Source organism: Heliconius melpomene, chromosome 4 (genome assembly GCF_056956725.1).
Source record: "Heliconius melpomene rosina isolate 202511_hmr_F chromosome 4, ASM5695672v1, whole genome shotgun sequence".
Classification (NCBI taxonomy): domain Eukaryota; kingdom Metazoa; phylum Arthropoda; class Insecta; order Lepidoptera; family Nymphalidae; genus Heliconius; species Heliconius melpomene.
In genome coordinates, this window is record NC_140392.1 from 4,061,226 (window position 1) to 4,080,629 (window position 19,404).

Here is a 19,404-nt window from a genome sequence, read left to right on the forward strand (position 1 = left end):
AATAGGAAGAATTGGAAACATGCCACGATTTTGAAGAACTAAATTGAAATAAAAAATTAATAATTATCTAACGAATATAATAAAAGGTAAGTTTAATTCATTTTTTTTGTCAAATAAAATATCTAAAGTAGTTTTTACGTAAGAATGGAATATTTCCACATAATTTACAAGTACAGGTTTTTAACACTACTCGAAGTTTGATAATAAGCAAAGCAAATATACTTGACGAATGACGTTTGTATGACGTTTTGTAGAATGTTTTTTTTTTTAAGTTTTTACTTAAATATTTTTTATTATTGTAACTATAATTGGCACGATAATGTTAACCAATCTTAATAAATATGGTTTACTAGTTCTTTTCTTCGTTTTCACGCTGTATCCCGCATGTAGCACGGAAAGTTGTCAAATTCCGAAGACACTGCGTGTTAAGTGGCGTAACTCCACCGCGCTTTGCCTCAATACCAAATCGAAGAAATTAAAATACTTATAAAATATTTCATCTCCTCGAGTGGATGTCGAACTCGAACCCACAACTTGTCGCGTGTGTGCTTTTTGACGATTTTTTCTAGGCATTGCATTTTGAGTGGCGGAACTTAACGCCGGTCTTTTACCTTTATGCCAGAGCGAAAAAATCGCGTTACAGTTAGGACCTCGTACCTGTGCTACGACGACCTTACATAATTCTATATATGTTAAATGTATGTATATATTTTTTGTAATATTTAAAAATCAGTAAGTATTATAAGGTGTAATTGTATATAACTTTAGGTTATGGCGTTAACGGTGAAAAAACCTGCGCTTTAACTCTTTCACATCCGGTTAGGTTTTTGAAGCATAACGATTAGAATCAGTACTATATAAAAATAAAAAGAGTCACCTGCAGCAAAAATATGCCTAAATGATTCTGATCTGGCTCCCAACATGTTCAAATTTACACAGAAATATGTCTTATTCTTAACTAAAAATGAAGCCGCGTGGCGCAGCGGCACAAGGGTGTGACTGTAACGCGACGGTTGTGGGTTCGATCCCCACTCGAGGAAGTGAAATATTTATTTACGTTTATATTTTTATTTCTTCGCTCTGGTATCGAGGTTATCCTCGGGCTTATGCCCGGCGTTGAGTTTTGCCCCTCAACACGCAATGCCTCCAGAAAGTGGGGAACGGAGTGTCTCAACACTACTCCCGGCGGCGCTAAGTTCCGCCACAAACGCGCAATGTCTCGAAAATGCTTCAACAACGTGAAGGCATAATAAAAGAAAATATTGCATCGTATTTCTGCTATAGCAACATTCTATTAATTTATTTTTTAAAGGTTTGTTATATTTGTAAATACCTGTAAATGCCAATTTAAAAATTTAATATATTTTAGAAATCGATAGACATTGTGACTATTAAGAAAATATCTAATTAAGGAATGCATTGTAATCTAGTAGATACGATAAAAACTATGATTTATCTTTCCTCTACCCACAATTATTTATTTAAATTATTTTAGTGTATTGTGTGTACAGTGTTTGTTATATTGCGTAAATTACATGAAATCTTATTTCATATTATGTTAAGACATTATATGTTTTGCATACATACCTACTCGTATTTTGTTATATGTAGATATATAAGTATATCATATTCATGTGTGAATAAAAGAATATATTTATTTCATAATATATGTATATCTAGGTGAATACAGTGACTTAAAAAAAATGTGTTTTATTTATTTTTTTAAAAGTACGAGATTTAATAAATTTTTCATTAATTTTATATAATGAAATAAAGAATTATATAATATTTATTTATACGACATATATTTTTATGGAAGATTACGTTATTTTACGTAACCTTCATTTATAAAATAAATATAAATATAATAAAACAAATACAAATATAACAACATAACAAACACGAATCACAACCCATTTTTACACATAAAAAAATATCAATAATACCATCACAATAAAATACTACAACCATAAATTAAAAAAAAAAATTAAATCCCTAAACACAGGCAAACTTTCTAGAGGCTGGCAAGCCTGCCCGGCGAGAGCAAGCGAAACGACGGCCAGCGCCAGTCTGCATCACGTGCGCGAACGTGGTGGTCGTGTCGTTACTGTTCTCCACGTAATCAACACGCGCTTCGACTCTCGTGCTGTGCTATATAATGATTATTGTGTTCTGTGAAATATAGTGGACGCTGCTTTAAGTTTGTACGTGGTTTATATTTAAATTTAAAAGAAATTTAATGTTTTTTGCTACGGGATGAGAGGTGAACGCTCGTCACAGCGGCGCCGACTCTCACCGGCTAGTATTGTCTAAGTGCCACGGAATCTTGGTCCTTCCCATCGGATTCCATTAAACATCCGCTTCTCGATGATTATAAATCGCAATATATCCATTGCTCATTCGCTAAAGAATTCACGAAATTGGAAAACAGATAAGATGTAATGCATTTGTTAATTATTTATTGTAATATTTCAAAACAAAGATGTCGTCCATGCAAATGTTTATAATATATTAGTCATTGACTGTAAAGTAACTGTACTGCGAGATATAAAAGTAACCTGTAGGTAGATTGTAAAATATTCATTGAACAAAGCTAAACAAACATCGTTTTGATTGTTTTAATTATAAATATGCAAAGTTTTGTTTTCTATACCGCTTTATATACACGGCTTAATTATTTTTTCGTCAACAATAATATTTATATTAATTATCTGTATTAATTTCTGTTCGTAAAGAAACAAATAGATTTTTACATTATTAATCTATGTAGGTACGTGTATCACTTAATGTTAGTTTAATGCTAATTGATGTCTCTATGTCTATAGCACAGTTATATCTTCTATATACATATATTTAAAATGAACACAATTAGGTACAGTAAACAAGACACTGGTCACAAAAACTTTACCTTGTAAATTTTAAATGTTTTTGGTATTATAAAAACTACCTACTTGGAAACTATTAAACGTAAAGTAATATATTAAAACATAAATCAACGTTATTTGCATTTACGAAGAAATCGTTATTTTCTTTAAAGGACTGTTGTTCATATTTTTATAGGCAATTTATATTATATTTTAATTAAGTAAAAGGGATTTGTCGAATATTTATATTTAAATAATCAATTCTTCCATTATTAGAGCAAAAATCAAATTGCTCTAAAACAAATACGTTCATTCGGCGAGTAGCAGTTGAATATTCAATATCTACCGGGCAAATACAAATAAATATACGGACTAAATAAGCGATAATAAGGTGAAATACCATTTCATATGCAACATATTCTAAAATATACGAAAATTTTAGAATTTTCATTAAATTTTCGGTCTATATTTAAAAAATAAGTATTTAAAGTAATATTACTTAAGCGATTTATATAACCAAACTAGAAATATTAAATTTTTTTTGAACGTATACCCTAAAGGGATTTGAATATGCTACCCTTGCAGGCTCACTAACTAGTGAGCATGTTGGAATCAGTGTGCACGGCCAACTGCGCAACTATTCCAAATAAACAATAGCAAATAAATTTAATTGATACTAAAACGGAAATAGGTATCCTATATGATTTAATATCATCATAAAGTATCCTGACAGTATAATATTTACTAAATTATAAACTTATAATTTTCCGAGGCCAGTCATGGCTCAAAGGCACAAAGTGTGCGTGGTAATGCCATAGGCTGTGGGTTCGGTTCCCATTCAAGGCAACGCATGAACGAACACTAGGTTCCTTCTGCCTATCCTTCTGTGTGCGGGATACAGCGGGAAGCTGATAATAATATATTCCAAGTCTATAATATATTAAAATAGAAACAATTTCATAATATTACCAAGAATCTTGTTATAATAATAAAGTAAGAAAGCCATTTAAACGCTACTATCAATAGCTCTGTGCTGATAACAATATATTTTTATCATATCAGTATCAATACGTTTATTATTAGTAATTAGATGTTTAAAATTAAACAATTGAGTGTATGTTAGAGTACAATGAACTTAATTCAGCTAGAGCTAGATTGTTTTTCATTTTCACGCTGTTGCCCGCTTGTAGCAGAGAAGGAGAGACCCTAGTGTTGACACACTCCGTTAAACACTTTCCTCTGAATTCTGGATTCATTGCGGGTTGAGTGGTGGATTCGTACGGCGAAATGAAAATAGTAAATATTTTATTTCCTCGTGTGAGATCGAGTACTTAACTTAAAATTTTTAACATTTTTGTCAAAAAGGTAGGTTAGATATTCAATAAAATATTGTTGAATATTAAATTCTCTTACATTATACAAATGACGTTAAGCTGCATCGTATATGCATAAAGAAGTACACTAGAAAGCTAAACTCTTCATTGTGTCCTTTTAATGTTTGACCCAGTTTTTATGACAAACGTATGGAGATTTTTTTTTTTTACTTTTGATTTAGGTTACTATTTAATATTTTATTTCGAAGATAAATAAATCTATCTTTGATTTTGTATTATGTAAACGGATTTAGATTTCATAACTAAATTTTATGGGAAGGACTAAGACGTAGGCTGAAAAAAAACAATCGTTAAAATATTCGACCAAAAGTTACTTAATAACTAACTAAAGTATACAAAAACAATCAATGTAAAACAAGTACTGTACGACCTGAAATACCACACCCACGCTCGATATAAACCCGTTAATTTTAAGATAACATTAAATTCACAATATTAAAACGTTAACTAAGGCAACGTCCTCTACATTTCAGTTTAAGATAAAAAAAGCTACCAAAAAAAAACCCACTTAGGTGTGTGTGTGCCATGCTGACAAGTACTAGCTCGTGAGTGTGTGTGCGATGGCGCGGGAAGTAATACTATCCTTTGCCATCTTGGTGCCTTTGATGTCGTTGATAAGAGTTGCGCTTGCGCATTACACGCCGACATGGGCTGTCCACATACCAGCTGGGGACGAGGCTGCGGATGCCGTCGCCTTGGAGCACGGCTTTATCAACCTTGGAGAGGTAAGCCAGATTAAACTTCCTAAGAACAGTATGTAATTCTGATAATAATGTCTTATCAATTGATATTACTAATTGTTTTAAGAACAATGCAAATGCTACTTATATTGTGCCAAAACTGATATTGAATTGAGAATTCAAACAATTACTCGACATTGACCGATTGCGGTTTCCGCGTTAATTTCGCACCTTACGCACGTGGATTGATACAAGGCCAACTTGTTACAATGTTACCTTTATCTAGGTCTACAGAAATCTTATTATATAAATAGTATTAAAAATATATAATAATACTAGCGGCCCGCCCGCGGCTTCGCCTGCGTGTACTACGTTATTATTAATTTCTAGCATTTGTAGTAACGAAGTTTCATACAAACTTTCAACCCCAAAAACAACCCCTTAGAAGTCGAATATTTCAAATTCCTGTCTTAGCGAGCACCTACGTCCTATAAGTATCTCCTATGCAAAATTTGAGATTCCTAGCACATGTAGTTTCTGAGATTTCGTGATGAGTGAGTGACCTTTCGATTTTATATATATAGATATACTAAGTGGGATTCGAACCTATAAACCCTGTACTACCAGCCCCCTCTGAAATGTGCTGTAATAGTCAGCTCAGTTCTTTTATTGTGACGTTCCGGGCGTGCCAATTAAGCACAAAATCTCTTCGCCAATGTCACGTTGTATGGAGAACACGAGAAAGAGAAAATACAAACTACAATAGATATTTTAAATAGCTGGAAAAATGTCAGCACTGAATAAGCGGACAACGAGAGTAGATTGAAATATCTGCTAGGTTATCTAGATCTACCTTAAAAATACAGTTGCTAGAATTTGAAGCGATCTTATATTATATTTTTTTCGTTGTGAGGTTAGGTAACCAATTTAACGTGTATAGACACTGGTATATAAGTTCATTTTATTAACCGACTTCTGTAAGAAAAGGAGGTTATCAATTCGACTGTATTTTTTTTCACTTCAAAATTATAAATTCTTTGTTAAATTATTTTTCACTTTTTACTTCGTTGTTAGAAGTCGGTTTTTCTTTTTGTTAAAAATTAATTATTTTTTTAAATTATGAATTAGATATATGGTAATGTTAAAAGCAGTACCTAGTCTACATTTAAGTAACATTTTTTAGCCTTCACACGAGTCATTCCATGTTGAGTGGCGGAACTCAACGCCCACTCTGCGTCCATACCAAAGTGAACAAATGAAAGTAATAAATATTAAATTTCCTCAAGTGGAAATCGAACCACAACCAGTCACAAGCATGTGACTGTAAACACGAGGTTATGGGTTCAATGAAAACATCTATATCAATCTATATCAAAAGAAATCTCAGAAACTACATGTGCTAGAAATCTGAAATTTTGCATAGGATTTATTTATAGGACGGTGCTCGCTAAGACGGAAATTTGCAATATTGGACTCCTAAGGGGTTGAAAGATTGTATGGGAAGAAAAATTATAAATAATAAAAATTTATTTATATAAAAATTACTTTCATAAATATATTTAATAAATGTTCATATAGTTCAAGCGGGCGAAGCCGCCCAAGTCCACTAGTTAATGTATAAATATGAAATTCTAAAACCAAGCTAAACTTATTTATTAAAGCGACCGACTGTATCAAATGGCCGCGTCGTCAAGACTGCTGCAGTGATAAAATTAGTGAGTTATTTCTAGTCGACCGCATATGCTGCAAACCTATGTAAAACTAAATTAAGGGAAACATCCAATTTTGTATGTTTGTCCGCGTTGTACTATTCTATGATATGATTAGTAAACTACAATTTAAATGTATAGAAACAAATATATTAAATCGGAGTCGAGGCCAGTATGGGTTCGATTCCTTCAGAATTAAGCGGAAAGTGAGAAACGGAGTGTTTTAACACTAGCCTCCCTTAGTCCTGCTACATCCATTATTCAGCGTGAAGCTAAGAGAAAATATTTTAAGTGAATAGAAATACCAGTGTAGTTCTGTTTATACAACTAATAGTATTAAAACGTTAGCCCAAAAGGAAATGTTGGTGATGCAGTAGATGTTTTAACGCTTAAATCTCTTAAACTAATTCTACTTCCATTTAAAGAAAGCATTCACAAGATGCAGGGAGACAGAAATAAACGGAGGAAATTTAAGTGGGAGGACTTATTTATTTAATGTGACAACGTGAATTCGTCTGTTTATAACGTACTATTTTAGTTTCGAGGGACGACAGCTCTTTGATTTTAGGTGTTGGGAACCGCAAAAGGTTATGATTGTGGCTTTATTCATTTTTTCTTCGCTCTATTGTTGGAAGTAAGGCGCGGCGTTGAGATCCGCAACTCCATACGCAATGGCTACGCCAGAATTCGGCCAAAATGGGGAGAGGAATGTCTTAATATTAGGTTCTGGATCAGGGTATAGCGTGAAGCTGAAAAAAAAAAAGAAAAAAAAATGTAGGGTTTAAACGAAGACAAACCGTAGATGGCTATTGCTAGCGATTGCATGTCTAATTCGAGTATTAGTATTAAATACGAGATATACTATTATATTACATGGGGAATGGAAAGAGGTTCCCTTTGCCTACTCTGCTGAAGCAGCGTGAAGCTTTGTTTCAAGTTGTTCTACAATATTTTACTAATTAATCGGACTTTAGCTAAAAAGCTAAAGAAATAAAAATAGATTCGATTGAAGAAATATGTTGTGATCCAAACATCATATATCACACTATACTAATTCTTCCATTTTATTGTAATTCAACGGATTCAAAGGAACCCATAAAAATTTTACGACTATTTATTGGGCTACATAACAAACGCATCAATGGGTTTTTTTTTTCACGGTAGCGCGAGATTCATTGTTGTTATTAAAGCAGTGTTGTTTGGTTTTTTACTGTTTTTTTTCTAGAAAGTAATTTTTACATTTTCTTTATTTTCGTGTATTTTGGTGCAGATTATATTTGGTGTTGAGATGAACCCTTCTTCAACTCCTGATACTTTATTAGCCATTACCAGAACAGACTAATCGAAAAACCTTTTTCAAACATTCCTCTGACCGGAATTCGAACTCGCAACCACGTGCACAAGTAATAAGATATCCCATAAACACCTATACAATATTTTAAGAGCATGCAGCCATCAGCACCATTTAGTCTGAAAGCCGTTGTACGATATAGAGAGAACAGATGCTTTGATGCTGGCTCACACAAAAGGATGCTGTCATTTCGCCATCGACACGTTTTTGATAGGAAATAGCACATGACGCAACTCGACGTTCAGTTTTTTTGGAATGGAAATATTGTAGGTAGTTCAGAACTAAATTATAAATTGGATTTTTACAAGATTGTGAACGTGAGTTTTAACGTTGACATTTATGGAAAGATTTATAATTGAAAACTTTAATAATAAATGTAGAAAAAGGGGATTTGTTTGATGAGGAAAATTTAACTCAGGCTATGGCTCCGGCTCTCCGAGAATACGGTAAAAAGCTAGATATATATTATTTGCTAGATATATATTATATTCTAATTTCCTAGATATCTATTACGTTCTAGGTATAGAGGCTAGCCGTGGCGCAGGGCTACAAAGTGTGACTATAAACGCGACAGGTTGTGGGTTCGATTCTCATTCGAATGCAATGCCTCCAGAATTCGGCGGATAATGGTGAACGGAGTGTCTTAACACTAGGTTCTCTCCGCGTGCAAGATATCAAAAATTAGATATACGAATATTTCATTATTGTAAAGGGCTTTAACAATATGGTTAAGTTAAGACATCGTAGAGTAATTTGGTAACTTAAACAGAATTGTCTACAGGACAATGGTCTTACTTAATGTGTGCGTTTGTTAGGGTTGAGCAGTCATGCGAGCACAGCTTAAACTATTATCTTATTCGCTACATCTCGGTTAGAGTTGAAGTTGCTGATGATTTTGATTTGGGAATACCCTGAGGAGTTGGAAGGCCTGTGCTTGAACGAAGGTGTAATATTCTTATATTCATATCGTTATTTAAGAAGTTAAAGATATGTTGCTAGTATTTTTTTGTGAACATTTAAATATTAACTAAATTTTCTCATAAGGCATGGTAGGCAGATAGAGCTGATTGTCAATGTACTTTGTTTTCTCGCCGATTTCGCGAAACTGTATGTTGAAAAAAAAAACTTAACCTAGTACTTATTCTTAGTTAGAGCGGGACTCTGGCAAGATAACACTAGGTACCGTTACTCGTTACCAGAGTGAAAAAAATTAAAATATTAAATATTTCATTCCCCGAATAGGAATTGAACCCATTACCGTCTCGTTTACAGTCACACCCAGTTTGCAAATATGCATTATAATTTTATTCAAGTTATACAATAAGTATAAGAATGCAACCCATAAGTATACAACTGTTGCTCCTCCTTTATCTTATATCTTCTATCTATATATATAAAATCGAAAGGTCACTCACTCATCACGAAATCTCAGAAACTACATGTGCTAGGAATCTCAAATTTTGCATAGGAGTTACTTATAGGGCGTAGGTGCTCGTTAAGACGGGAATTTGCAATATTCGACTTCGAAGGGGTTGTATTTGGGGTTGAAATTTTGTATGAAACTTCGTTACTACAAATGCTAGGAGTCTCAAATTTTGCATGGACATCACTTATAAGACGTAGGTATTCATAGAGACAGAAATTAATAATAAAGTAGTTAACGCGGGTGAAACCGCGAGCGGGCCGCTAGTCTTTCATAAAACAAAAGCAAGCGTACCAACCAATAAGATGACATTTGTCGCGCGCACGCAAATCTTCTTATCTATTTACCGTTATCTAAAGTGTGTCGACTGTTTCACCCTGATTTGAAACGTGACTTCTGTATTCTATTATTTTGTAAATAATTTTAATTTCAGCCTCTTGATGCTTAATTACAAAAAGAAAGAATAAATATTTAAATGCTTAAATTTTTTTTTGTGCTAAAAACTAGTTCTGTTTAGCAAAAGAATGTCAACCTATATCCTTCACATAGTAGAGTAGGCAGAGGGAACCTAGGAACCCAATGTTAAGAGACTCCGTTCCCATTAAATGACTACCGTTCGCCATTTCTGGTGAATTCTGGACGTATTACGTTGAGTGGGAATCGAATCCACAACCGGTGACTAGGACTGGCCTCTAATGCTTCTATATAATACGACTTATTTTATCAATGTTTATGTCTGTAGACATTTAATTGCAATAAAGCAATCGACAGACACAACAATTATATTATTAAAAGTAATGAGAACGATGAAGAACCGTCAGTGACTCACTCGTCTTGACAAGTGAATGACGTAAGACGTATATTATTTGAAAAAAAAAAATCACCGTTATTTCTTCGTTTTCTCCAAATCCATTGTAGGAGTTTGAATGTTTATGGCTTTGTGATGCATATTTGGTGTTGATGATTCAAATTTAGTTTTCGTATCTTCTTTTGAGTGAGAGAAAAATATTACTTAAACTGGAAATATATATTTTTGTGTGATACTGACCTGACTGACATTTTTTTTAATTCTTAAGTTTAAAGATATTTTTATCGTACCAAAAAAAATTAATAAAACCTCCTTTTCTTACAAAAGTCGGTTAAAAAAAGAAATCACTGATCACTTAAATCATGACCTCGAAAATGCCTAAGTTTAAAAAAGTAACAATAATTATAATAATGTTGTTATGTTTTTAACTTGACATTATTTATTTAATGAGCTATTATCCATTATTTTTCTGATAACTTTATAATAAACATGACCTCCAATTATTATTATTTTGATAAAATTACATTACTTATATAATAATAACAATTAAATTACATTTTAATTAACACTTAATAAATGGTTAAGGCGATATTTATTATATTTTTTTTGTTATAGCAAAAATTCTTCAGTTATTTCATTTTTTGTATTTACCTTTAAACTAAATAGATAAAGGTAGCTTTCGTATTTGCTGGACGAATATGTGATTAAATAATGGTATGACGTCGCAGCGCCATTGAGGTCCACCTCAACACGTAGTGCCTCCAGAATTTAGCGGAAATTCGGGAAGAGTGCCTTTATATTACATTCTCTCTGCCTTCTCTGCTGTGTGCGAGGTACAATGTGAAGCTAAAAACGTAATAATAATGATATAAGAAAACTATGTCAAACTAGACAAGGCTCTAAAAGATTCATATATAACGTAAGTTTAAACCAAAATATTAAAAAGTCTAATTTTGCTAATATTATATAGACTGCTAAACTAGTGACTATATATATGTATATGACTGTAATCTACAATACTGTTCGTAAATAAGCGTGTTACGGACAGCGTGCCGTGCACATCCCATTAGTTATTGAAACATTAATTCTAATGGGTCTGCGTTCCTAGACAATAAACAAAAGATTTAGTTCATTTCATACCTACCTGCTGTGTTGTATTTGATTTAAAGCTTGCTTTTCATTTACTTTTGTTGCTAATAAGTATTTTTGATCAAACGATTTTAGAATGCGGCGTTAAGCACCGCCAATCTATACGCAATGTCTCATATTTAGCTGAAAGTGTTGGAACTGAAAAACTATTCACAATGAATGCCTATCCTGCTGTATGCGGGATACAGCGTGAATTTTTTATTTTAAAATTATGCTATTCTTTTCGTTGAATAGAAAGAATCATTTTAAAATCTTTGAATTGTGTAATAAAAGTGAATTTTATGTCACTATTGACATTTGCCTCGCCTCTATGAATTGATTCTAGTGTTAAATTAAATTTCAGTATTGTTATATGTGTTCATTGTTTCTGGATATTAATTGTCGTAAAGCAATATATCACAGATTTAACTAAGAAATAGCGTTATTGTTACATGTAATAAAATCGTAACTTATCTTTATCTGTACATGGACGATATATCAGGAAAACTATTATTAATGTAATAGAACCCAAAACAATAACTTATCAAATGTTGTCTGTTTGTTAGTGTTTTTTTTCTAATCTCAGAAACAGTTCAACCAATTTAAATACAATTCTTAATAAAAATTAAACTATGACGAAATATATTTGAAGATTTTCATAGCTTATAGTGAAACTAATGCTTGAAGATAATATATCCACTTACACATATTAGATTGCCTTTAGGGATTGATTGTTATTGTGGTAGTTCAACAAAATATATGAAACTGTGATGGGAGGAGAGAGGACTCATCGTTAACTGTTATAAGGCAATTCAGTTCAACAAAGATTGTTATAAATGATATCAATTAGTTCGAGCTATTCCAATGTTGGCCTCAAGTAAATCATTGACCTTCGTGATTAATGGCTTTTTGGAATTACCTAACGAAAATATTCTTAGGTCTTCTTGCCTGAAATATTTGATGGAAAATTATCATTGTTTATATAAACTATGCTTCACGCTGAATTCCGCACAGAGGAAGGTGGTGTTAAGACACTCTGTTCTTTATTTTCCGTATGTTGAGTGGCGGAACTAAACGCCGCACTTTGCCTCCATACCTTTTGAATGTCGAACCCATAACCTTCGCTACGACTGGTCTTTTATATATATTACCTGTAATTATTCCTTAACAGTAGAAGTACACAAAAAGGAATAATATTTTAGTGGTTGTCGCGTGCGAGATGTGCATTAATCGTGATGCTTCGTGTAAGAAATGTATTGTGGATGACGCGAGGTCTTGTAGGTGTCCATCATAAATTATTGCCTTCAAACAGCTTACCTCTGTGGAATTTTGTTATTATACAAAGGTGTATATTTTCTATCTTTGTCACCATTATCCGTATTTTTACGTGTCAGGCATTAGGAACCTAAGCACCAGTGCCTCCGACCGATCGATAGATTATGGAAATAGAGTAATTCATAATTAAATCGATTTTTAAATAATATTTTATCGAAAATTTTTATGGAGCACAATCTGCTTTTCAAATATAAACCATAATTAAATTGTATTGAATGCTTAATAATATGTAAATGGAAGACTTATAAATAGGGAATATTATTAATGTGGGTCCTATGTTTATTTTATATGGACATAAGTGATGGATCATTACATCTATACAAAACAATTTTCAACTAACATTTTCAAAGTAAATTCAGAAATGTAAGGTGAGCACAAAAGGCTGCTGCCAGCGTCGTATGAAATAAAAGAGATTCGGCGTAGTTCAAATAACATGAACAGAATGGCGCCCGTTCCTTTGTAGATAATTCCTGTATAACAATAAATATTGTTTTAATTCTATTTAAATGGATTTGAAGAATTGGGTGAAAAAGAAATAAAAGATAACTTCTGAATGAATGTTTTATATTATTGTGTATTTACATTTCTTTCTCAAAATCATCATTAAAGTGAAAAAAATGTTTATAAGACCTACATATAGACACTTCATTCACATTTTCTGCCGAATTCTGGAGGCATTGCGTGTTGAGTGGCAGAACTCAACGCCGCGCTTTGCCTCGACACCAGAGTGAAGAAATGGAAATATAAACGTAAATAAATATTTCACTTCCTCGAGTGGGATCGAAATCTCAACAGCTTCAACGGCTTTTTTTCGTACATATAAGAAACATTACGAAATAAAATGTTAGAAATAGTAGTTTTTAGTACATGCCCAAGCTCATGTTTCCGGTGATGCGATCGGACGCATACACATCAAAACTGTCGGCGTATTGCCAAAATCTGTTGGCTCCGCTGCGGAGAATGACCCACTGAACTGTGTCGTTGTCTTTAAGGAAAATAATAAATTTTCAACCTAAATATGTCTTTCTCTCTCTTTCTCCCCTATGCATTATTAGTCCCATCTGATCTCTGGAGTTAATTCTATTAACCAATAATAATTTAAAGCTCGAGTTGTTTAAACATCACAAGCAGCGACAAATCGAGAGCCTAACTAAGGAATAGTTTGAGAGGATTGTAAAATTGAAAAAGCAATTGTGAGAGATTCTCGACAATGAGGCTTGGCTCGGAATGAGATTCCGTTTTCTTTCGTCTCCATTCTGCAGTCGAAAGCGAGGGCGGGGTTCGCGACTGTCTTTTGTGAGGGGCAATCGTCGTCGGCTTAAACGGTCCCCTTGCCTCAGGGAGCGGGTGGGGGGTCGAGGGTACCTGCTTTGTGTCGGCGGCTTTATCTTCCAATGGCCACAAAGTCTGTCGCTTGGCCTTCTCTAAACCGATTGCATTAATTTCGCCTATGCCCTATATATGGCTTATAGTGGTAGGTTTATTTTATCGATTATTGAACTTTACTTAACTGTTATATATGACGAGAAGTGAATAAATATTCTTATTTGTTTAAGTTACTGGATTCATATCAAACAACCATTATAACAAAACAGTTTATGAATAATTCTTAATTGTATTGCAATTGTAAGAGAAATCAAGGTCAGTTGTAGCGCAGTCGCGCAAGCATATGACTGCAAACACGACAGGATGTGGGTTCGATTCCCATTCAAGGAAATGAAATATTTAATATTTTCATTTCTTCGTTCTTGTGACTTGTCTTAATAGGAACGTAATGTCTTACCACTAGGCCGAAAACGAAACTCCATGTGCCCACTGCCTAATCAGCTATGTGCGGGATACAGCGTGAAAATGAAAAAAAAAGCAATTATTTTCATAAGTAGGTGAGGATAGTATCTAAGCAAAGAGCCGATGTCGTTACACAACAACCATTTCTTTCATTCCGCAAAGAGGATTCCAATTCCGGCGGATCAAATTAATACGTCGTCAAAGACTGACACTCAAAGGAAGCAAGCTAAATGAGATGTTAAACTTAAAACTCATTAATGTACAGATAATAAATAATAAATAATACTTAATATTGTTTTTATTTTTTATAGTCTATTATAATTTTATAGTCTGTTAGTATTTTGTGAGAGGAAATAAAAAAAAAAAACTTGAGATATTTGATAAAGAAAACTCATTTTCTCAAGATTTCGGACATCACCCAACGCAATGTCTCTACAATTCGATGGAAAATGGATAACGGAGTGTTTTAACTTTAGGTTCCCTCTCATATTTTTTTTTCCCTAGCCTACACCATCCCATTGTTGGGCAAAGGCCTCTCTCCACTTCTTCCATTCCGGTCTATTTAGGGCTATTGAGTACCAGTCAGGCCTATAATGGTCCAGCTCGTCCCACCATCTCCGTTTTGGTCTCATATATTACGTTACATATTTTGATATTATAATATTTCAAGCATTTACGAAGATATTCCTTTGATATAGGAGCAATATAATCAGATAGTGTTGTCTTGATTCGTACAAATGGCGTCTTATAGACAAAGGGTTAGTGTTGAAGCTTCAATAATTTTCGATCTGATAACATTCAGAACGTGGAAATTGTGCGAGGAGATATTTGGAAATAACATTTATAAGATCGCTCCTTAATTTGAATTCCTTTGTTGGTAAATATTATACTTTGGATTATTGCCATATTACATTCCTTTGTCGACTACGTATGATTAAAGTTGACATTTTAACGTGGTTCTACACGTTTCAAGTTTTTTTATGTACTTTTACATTAATAAGCACACCTTTTATTATAATATATTTAATAAAATATAGGTATTTTTTTTCAATAGTTATACCATTATTTTTATTTAATCTATGTGTCTAAAACTTAAATTTTAATACATTTCTTATTTAGATTAACATTAATTGAAAGAAAGCAATTTAAATGACAACCTAAAATATATTCTTTAAAAAAATTTTATATATATATAATTTGGATTTAAGATGCGACATCTACTTAAATTTTCAACGAAAGCCACCCTCTACCCTCTTTTATTACCAAAATATCGTAATTACGGGGTAATTTATCAAGTCATCTCATACCCTTTAGCTGTTAACATACCACAACTTTTTAAGCAGAAAAATAAAACTTTATTTGAACAAAAAAAACCCTTTATTCAAATTAAAATGATCCCAAACTCATCAAAAAATGACCTCTCCTTTTATTATCGTATAGGCATTCCGAACAGACATAGGTATGTATATTAGAAAAGGTCCAAGTTCCTGTTGCTCTTTATCTTAAATCCATTGACCCAGCAAATTGCCATCTTACGAGTAACTTGACTGATCCATTTATTTGTGTTTAGTAAGATTGTCTTATGTTATGCAAACTATATTTGGGATTTGGGTCTTACTTGAGTGATATTAAATTGTCCATCCAGAAAGGAGATATTTACCGTTTTCTAGATAATCCTTCAATGGATATCGCTCTGGGGCCGTAGCAAAGCGCGGCGTTTAATTCCGCCACTTAAGGCGCAATGCCTCTAGAATTCAGCGGGATACAGCGTGAAGCTAATTTTAAAAGTTATAAAGCAAACAAAATCTCTTCTCTCAAAGCTGAAATCTTTTTAAAACAGTTCTTGTATAACTTTTACTTTTTACATACGATAAGTTCACGATGGTATCTCAAGAACTAGATTGGCATTAAAACTCGGATAAAGAAAACCATTAATTCTGAAAACTTTTGGAATTTCCATCGACTCGTTGCTTCTTACTTGGTATGCGGTTTTACGAAGTTTGAATGACTTCGTGATACGTATCATAAACTTCATAGACTTGTCGAACTATGAAAATTCTGTAAAGTAAATTAAGTTCACATTCAAATATCGAAGATTTAATGAACTCGATCCTAATGGAATATATCTTAATAACTGGAATCCAAATATTATTTCCAATTTAAATTTAGTAAATACATTGTTTTAGAACAAAATGTCTTAGAAGTATTTTATTTGAATACGGTTATTACACTTGTCCAAATATTAGATTTATAAATAACTAGTGGGCCCGAACACGGCTACGCCCGCTTGAACTATACGAATATTTATTAAATATATTTACAAAATTATTTACAATTTTCAATAGAGAGATGCGTTAAGCAAGTTCGTTTTGAGTGACGTTTTCTAACAACAAACTTTGCAAATCGTTGCTTAGCAACGGTCGCATAGCGACCGTGTTTATTAACATGGCGGAATAAATTGCATGTCAAATTAATAAGTATTTTAATATATTGGTATACATATATCGAAAATATGAGAAAAAAAGGTATCCTATGTTCATCCCGAGACCCTCAAGTATCTCTATATGAGTATTTTATCACAATTAAATGTGCAAAAGACAGACAGACAAACAGACAGAGTTACTTTCGAATTTATAATATAGGTATGGATTTAGGTACCAAACCACTTGTCATTGGCCTCTGAGTACCAAATGCTCGAAGCTATTATAAATCCCGAATAAAGCAAAACATAATGACATATACTACATATAGTAGACGCCGTAATAAGAAGCTAGTCGTGTTATTAGAATGTCAGGGACTGATTATACCATACTAAAGGTGGTCGGACATTGGACGAAGTTGAAAAAACTTGTACCTGAATTTGTCCTAATCAAGGTCGCAGGGAACGGACGTAGTTATTAGTATTTTTTTATTATTACTTTTTGTGTTGTTTCACGCTGTGTCCCACAGTGTTAAGATACTCCGTTCCCATTATGACAATTCCGTTCCCCATTTTATGGTGAATTCTGGAGATGCGTGTTGAGTGGCGGTGGTGGTGGAAGAAGTGAAAATATTCAATATTTCATTTTCTCGAGTATGAATCCCCCTACGCCACTGCTGGCCCCAAATAGTTGTTATTATTATCATTTTTCTGTTTTAATTTATCTTTTTTCATTTTTTTTTTCATCAGCCTATCGCCGTTCACTGCTGAACGTAGGCCTCCTTCATCAAGCGCCAACCATAATTTATCTTTACACATGTTTAAATTGGAATAGACAAATTAGTGAAAGATCACTATGTCTCTTATTCTGTCTAAAGAAAAACATGGAGTGTTGAATGTAAAAAATAATTTAAATATAAATATTCCTTTATATAACATCAAATTCACAAGCATCGCGTGCGGTCAGTACGTCCCAGCATGGATGATGGCATCATCATCATCATTATTATTATAGCGATCACCAATCATGTTGTGCCTCAAAACATAAGGATTTAATATTTTTTTTCGACAGCCATCATTTAAGGAAATTAAGTACTTAATTTTTTGTTTATATTTGAATTCTGTTGAAAATAAAAAGATAATTGACGATTATAGGATATTCCTTATCTTTGATGATGTGAGACCAAATTGGTACTTAAAGGTTATGTTCTTAATGTGACCACTTAAATAAGAAAACTGTAATATTTATTTATTTATACTTAAATATTACAAGGAAAAAGATTTTTTTTGCATCAAGGCGTATAATTTTTATTAAAGGTAACAACGTCCATTTTGTTTGCTTAGATAGATTATAAATCTCGAGGTAAAGTTTCTTGTTTGTTATATGCTCTTCGTCTCAAGTTTTCAAGTTAATTTCATCAATAAAGCTCTTATCATTATTACTTTAACAAGTCGTAGTCGAGGCCGTCGTGGCGCAGCAACACAATGGTATGGCTGTAACGTGACGGTTGTGGGTTCGATCCCCACTCGAGGAAGTGAAATAATTATTAACGTTTATATTTTCATTTCTTCGCTCTGATGTCGAGGCAAAGCGCGGCGTTGAGATCTGCCACTCAACATGCAATGCCTCCAAAATTCGGCAGAAAGTGGGGAACAGAGTGTTTTAACACTAGGTTCCCTCTGCCTACCCTGCTGTGTGCGGGATTACAGCGTGAAGCTGACTTTAACAAGTAGGCGAAGATACTATTATTATTATCTTTTACATACTTTTCATCAATATTATTATATTAATTAATATTGTTATACATTTTTATTAAAAGCTGAATTAATATTAAAGCAGAACTTATTAAGGCTATGTTTTATTACTTAATTTCAAAGTACGTTTACATAATATAGCAGTAGCTACATAAAAAGTAACATTCCCATAGGTACGTTAAAAAATATTTTCTGCAAAAAGAACATTAAATTTTATGTTATAACCATAAAACAAGATAGAAGCTTAAAACTATTAAAGAACAGGTTCTTCACTATTTATAAGACAATATGGTTGCAGCAAGTACCTAATATTAACATTGCTGAACTAAAAACATAAGCTGTATAATCTTTGCATTCTCTTATTATATACTAGTGGACCCGAACGCGGCTACGCCCGCTAGTACTATACGAATATTTATTAAATATATTTATGAAATTATTTTCAGTTTTCAGTAGAGAGATGCGTTAAGCAAGCTTAATTTGGGTGACGGTTTCTAACAACAAACTTTGCAAATCGTTGCTTAGCAACGGTCGCTTAGCGACGGTTGTTATTAACATGGCGGAATAAATTGCTTGTCAAATTAATAAGTATTTTAATACATTGGTACACATATTGAAAATATTACAAATATGAGAAAAAAAAGTATCCTATGTTCATCCCGAGACCCTCAAGTATCTCTATATGAGTATTTTATCACAATTAGCGGTTTGGCCCTGATTGCATAAAAGACAGACAGACAGAGTTACTTT

General features: G+C 33.0%; 1 protein-coding gene across 4 annotated transcripts in view; it reads left to right on the forward strand.

Moving 5' to 3' along the window:
- Positions 1–2,045: 2,045 nt before the first annotated feature.
- Fur1 (Furin-like protease 1) overlaps positions 2,046–19,404 on the forward strand; it is a 157,911-nt gene continuing 140,552 nt past the window's right edge. For 2 of the 4 annotated variants that reach the window (XM_085208329.1, XM_085208332.1), the window contains exons 1-2: positions 2,046–2,204; positions 4,732–4,983. In XM_085208329.1, coding sequence (XP_085064455.1) covers positions 4,819–4,983 — 165 coding nt within the window. In that variant the 5' untranslated portion in view covers positions 2,046–2,204; positions 4,732–4,818. Of the gene's footprint in view, positions 2,205–4,673; positions 4,984–19,404 lie in introns of all 4 variants that reach the window. The other 2 variants (XM_085208330.1, XM_085208331.1) reach the window with 2 other exon arrangements.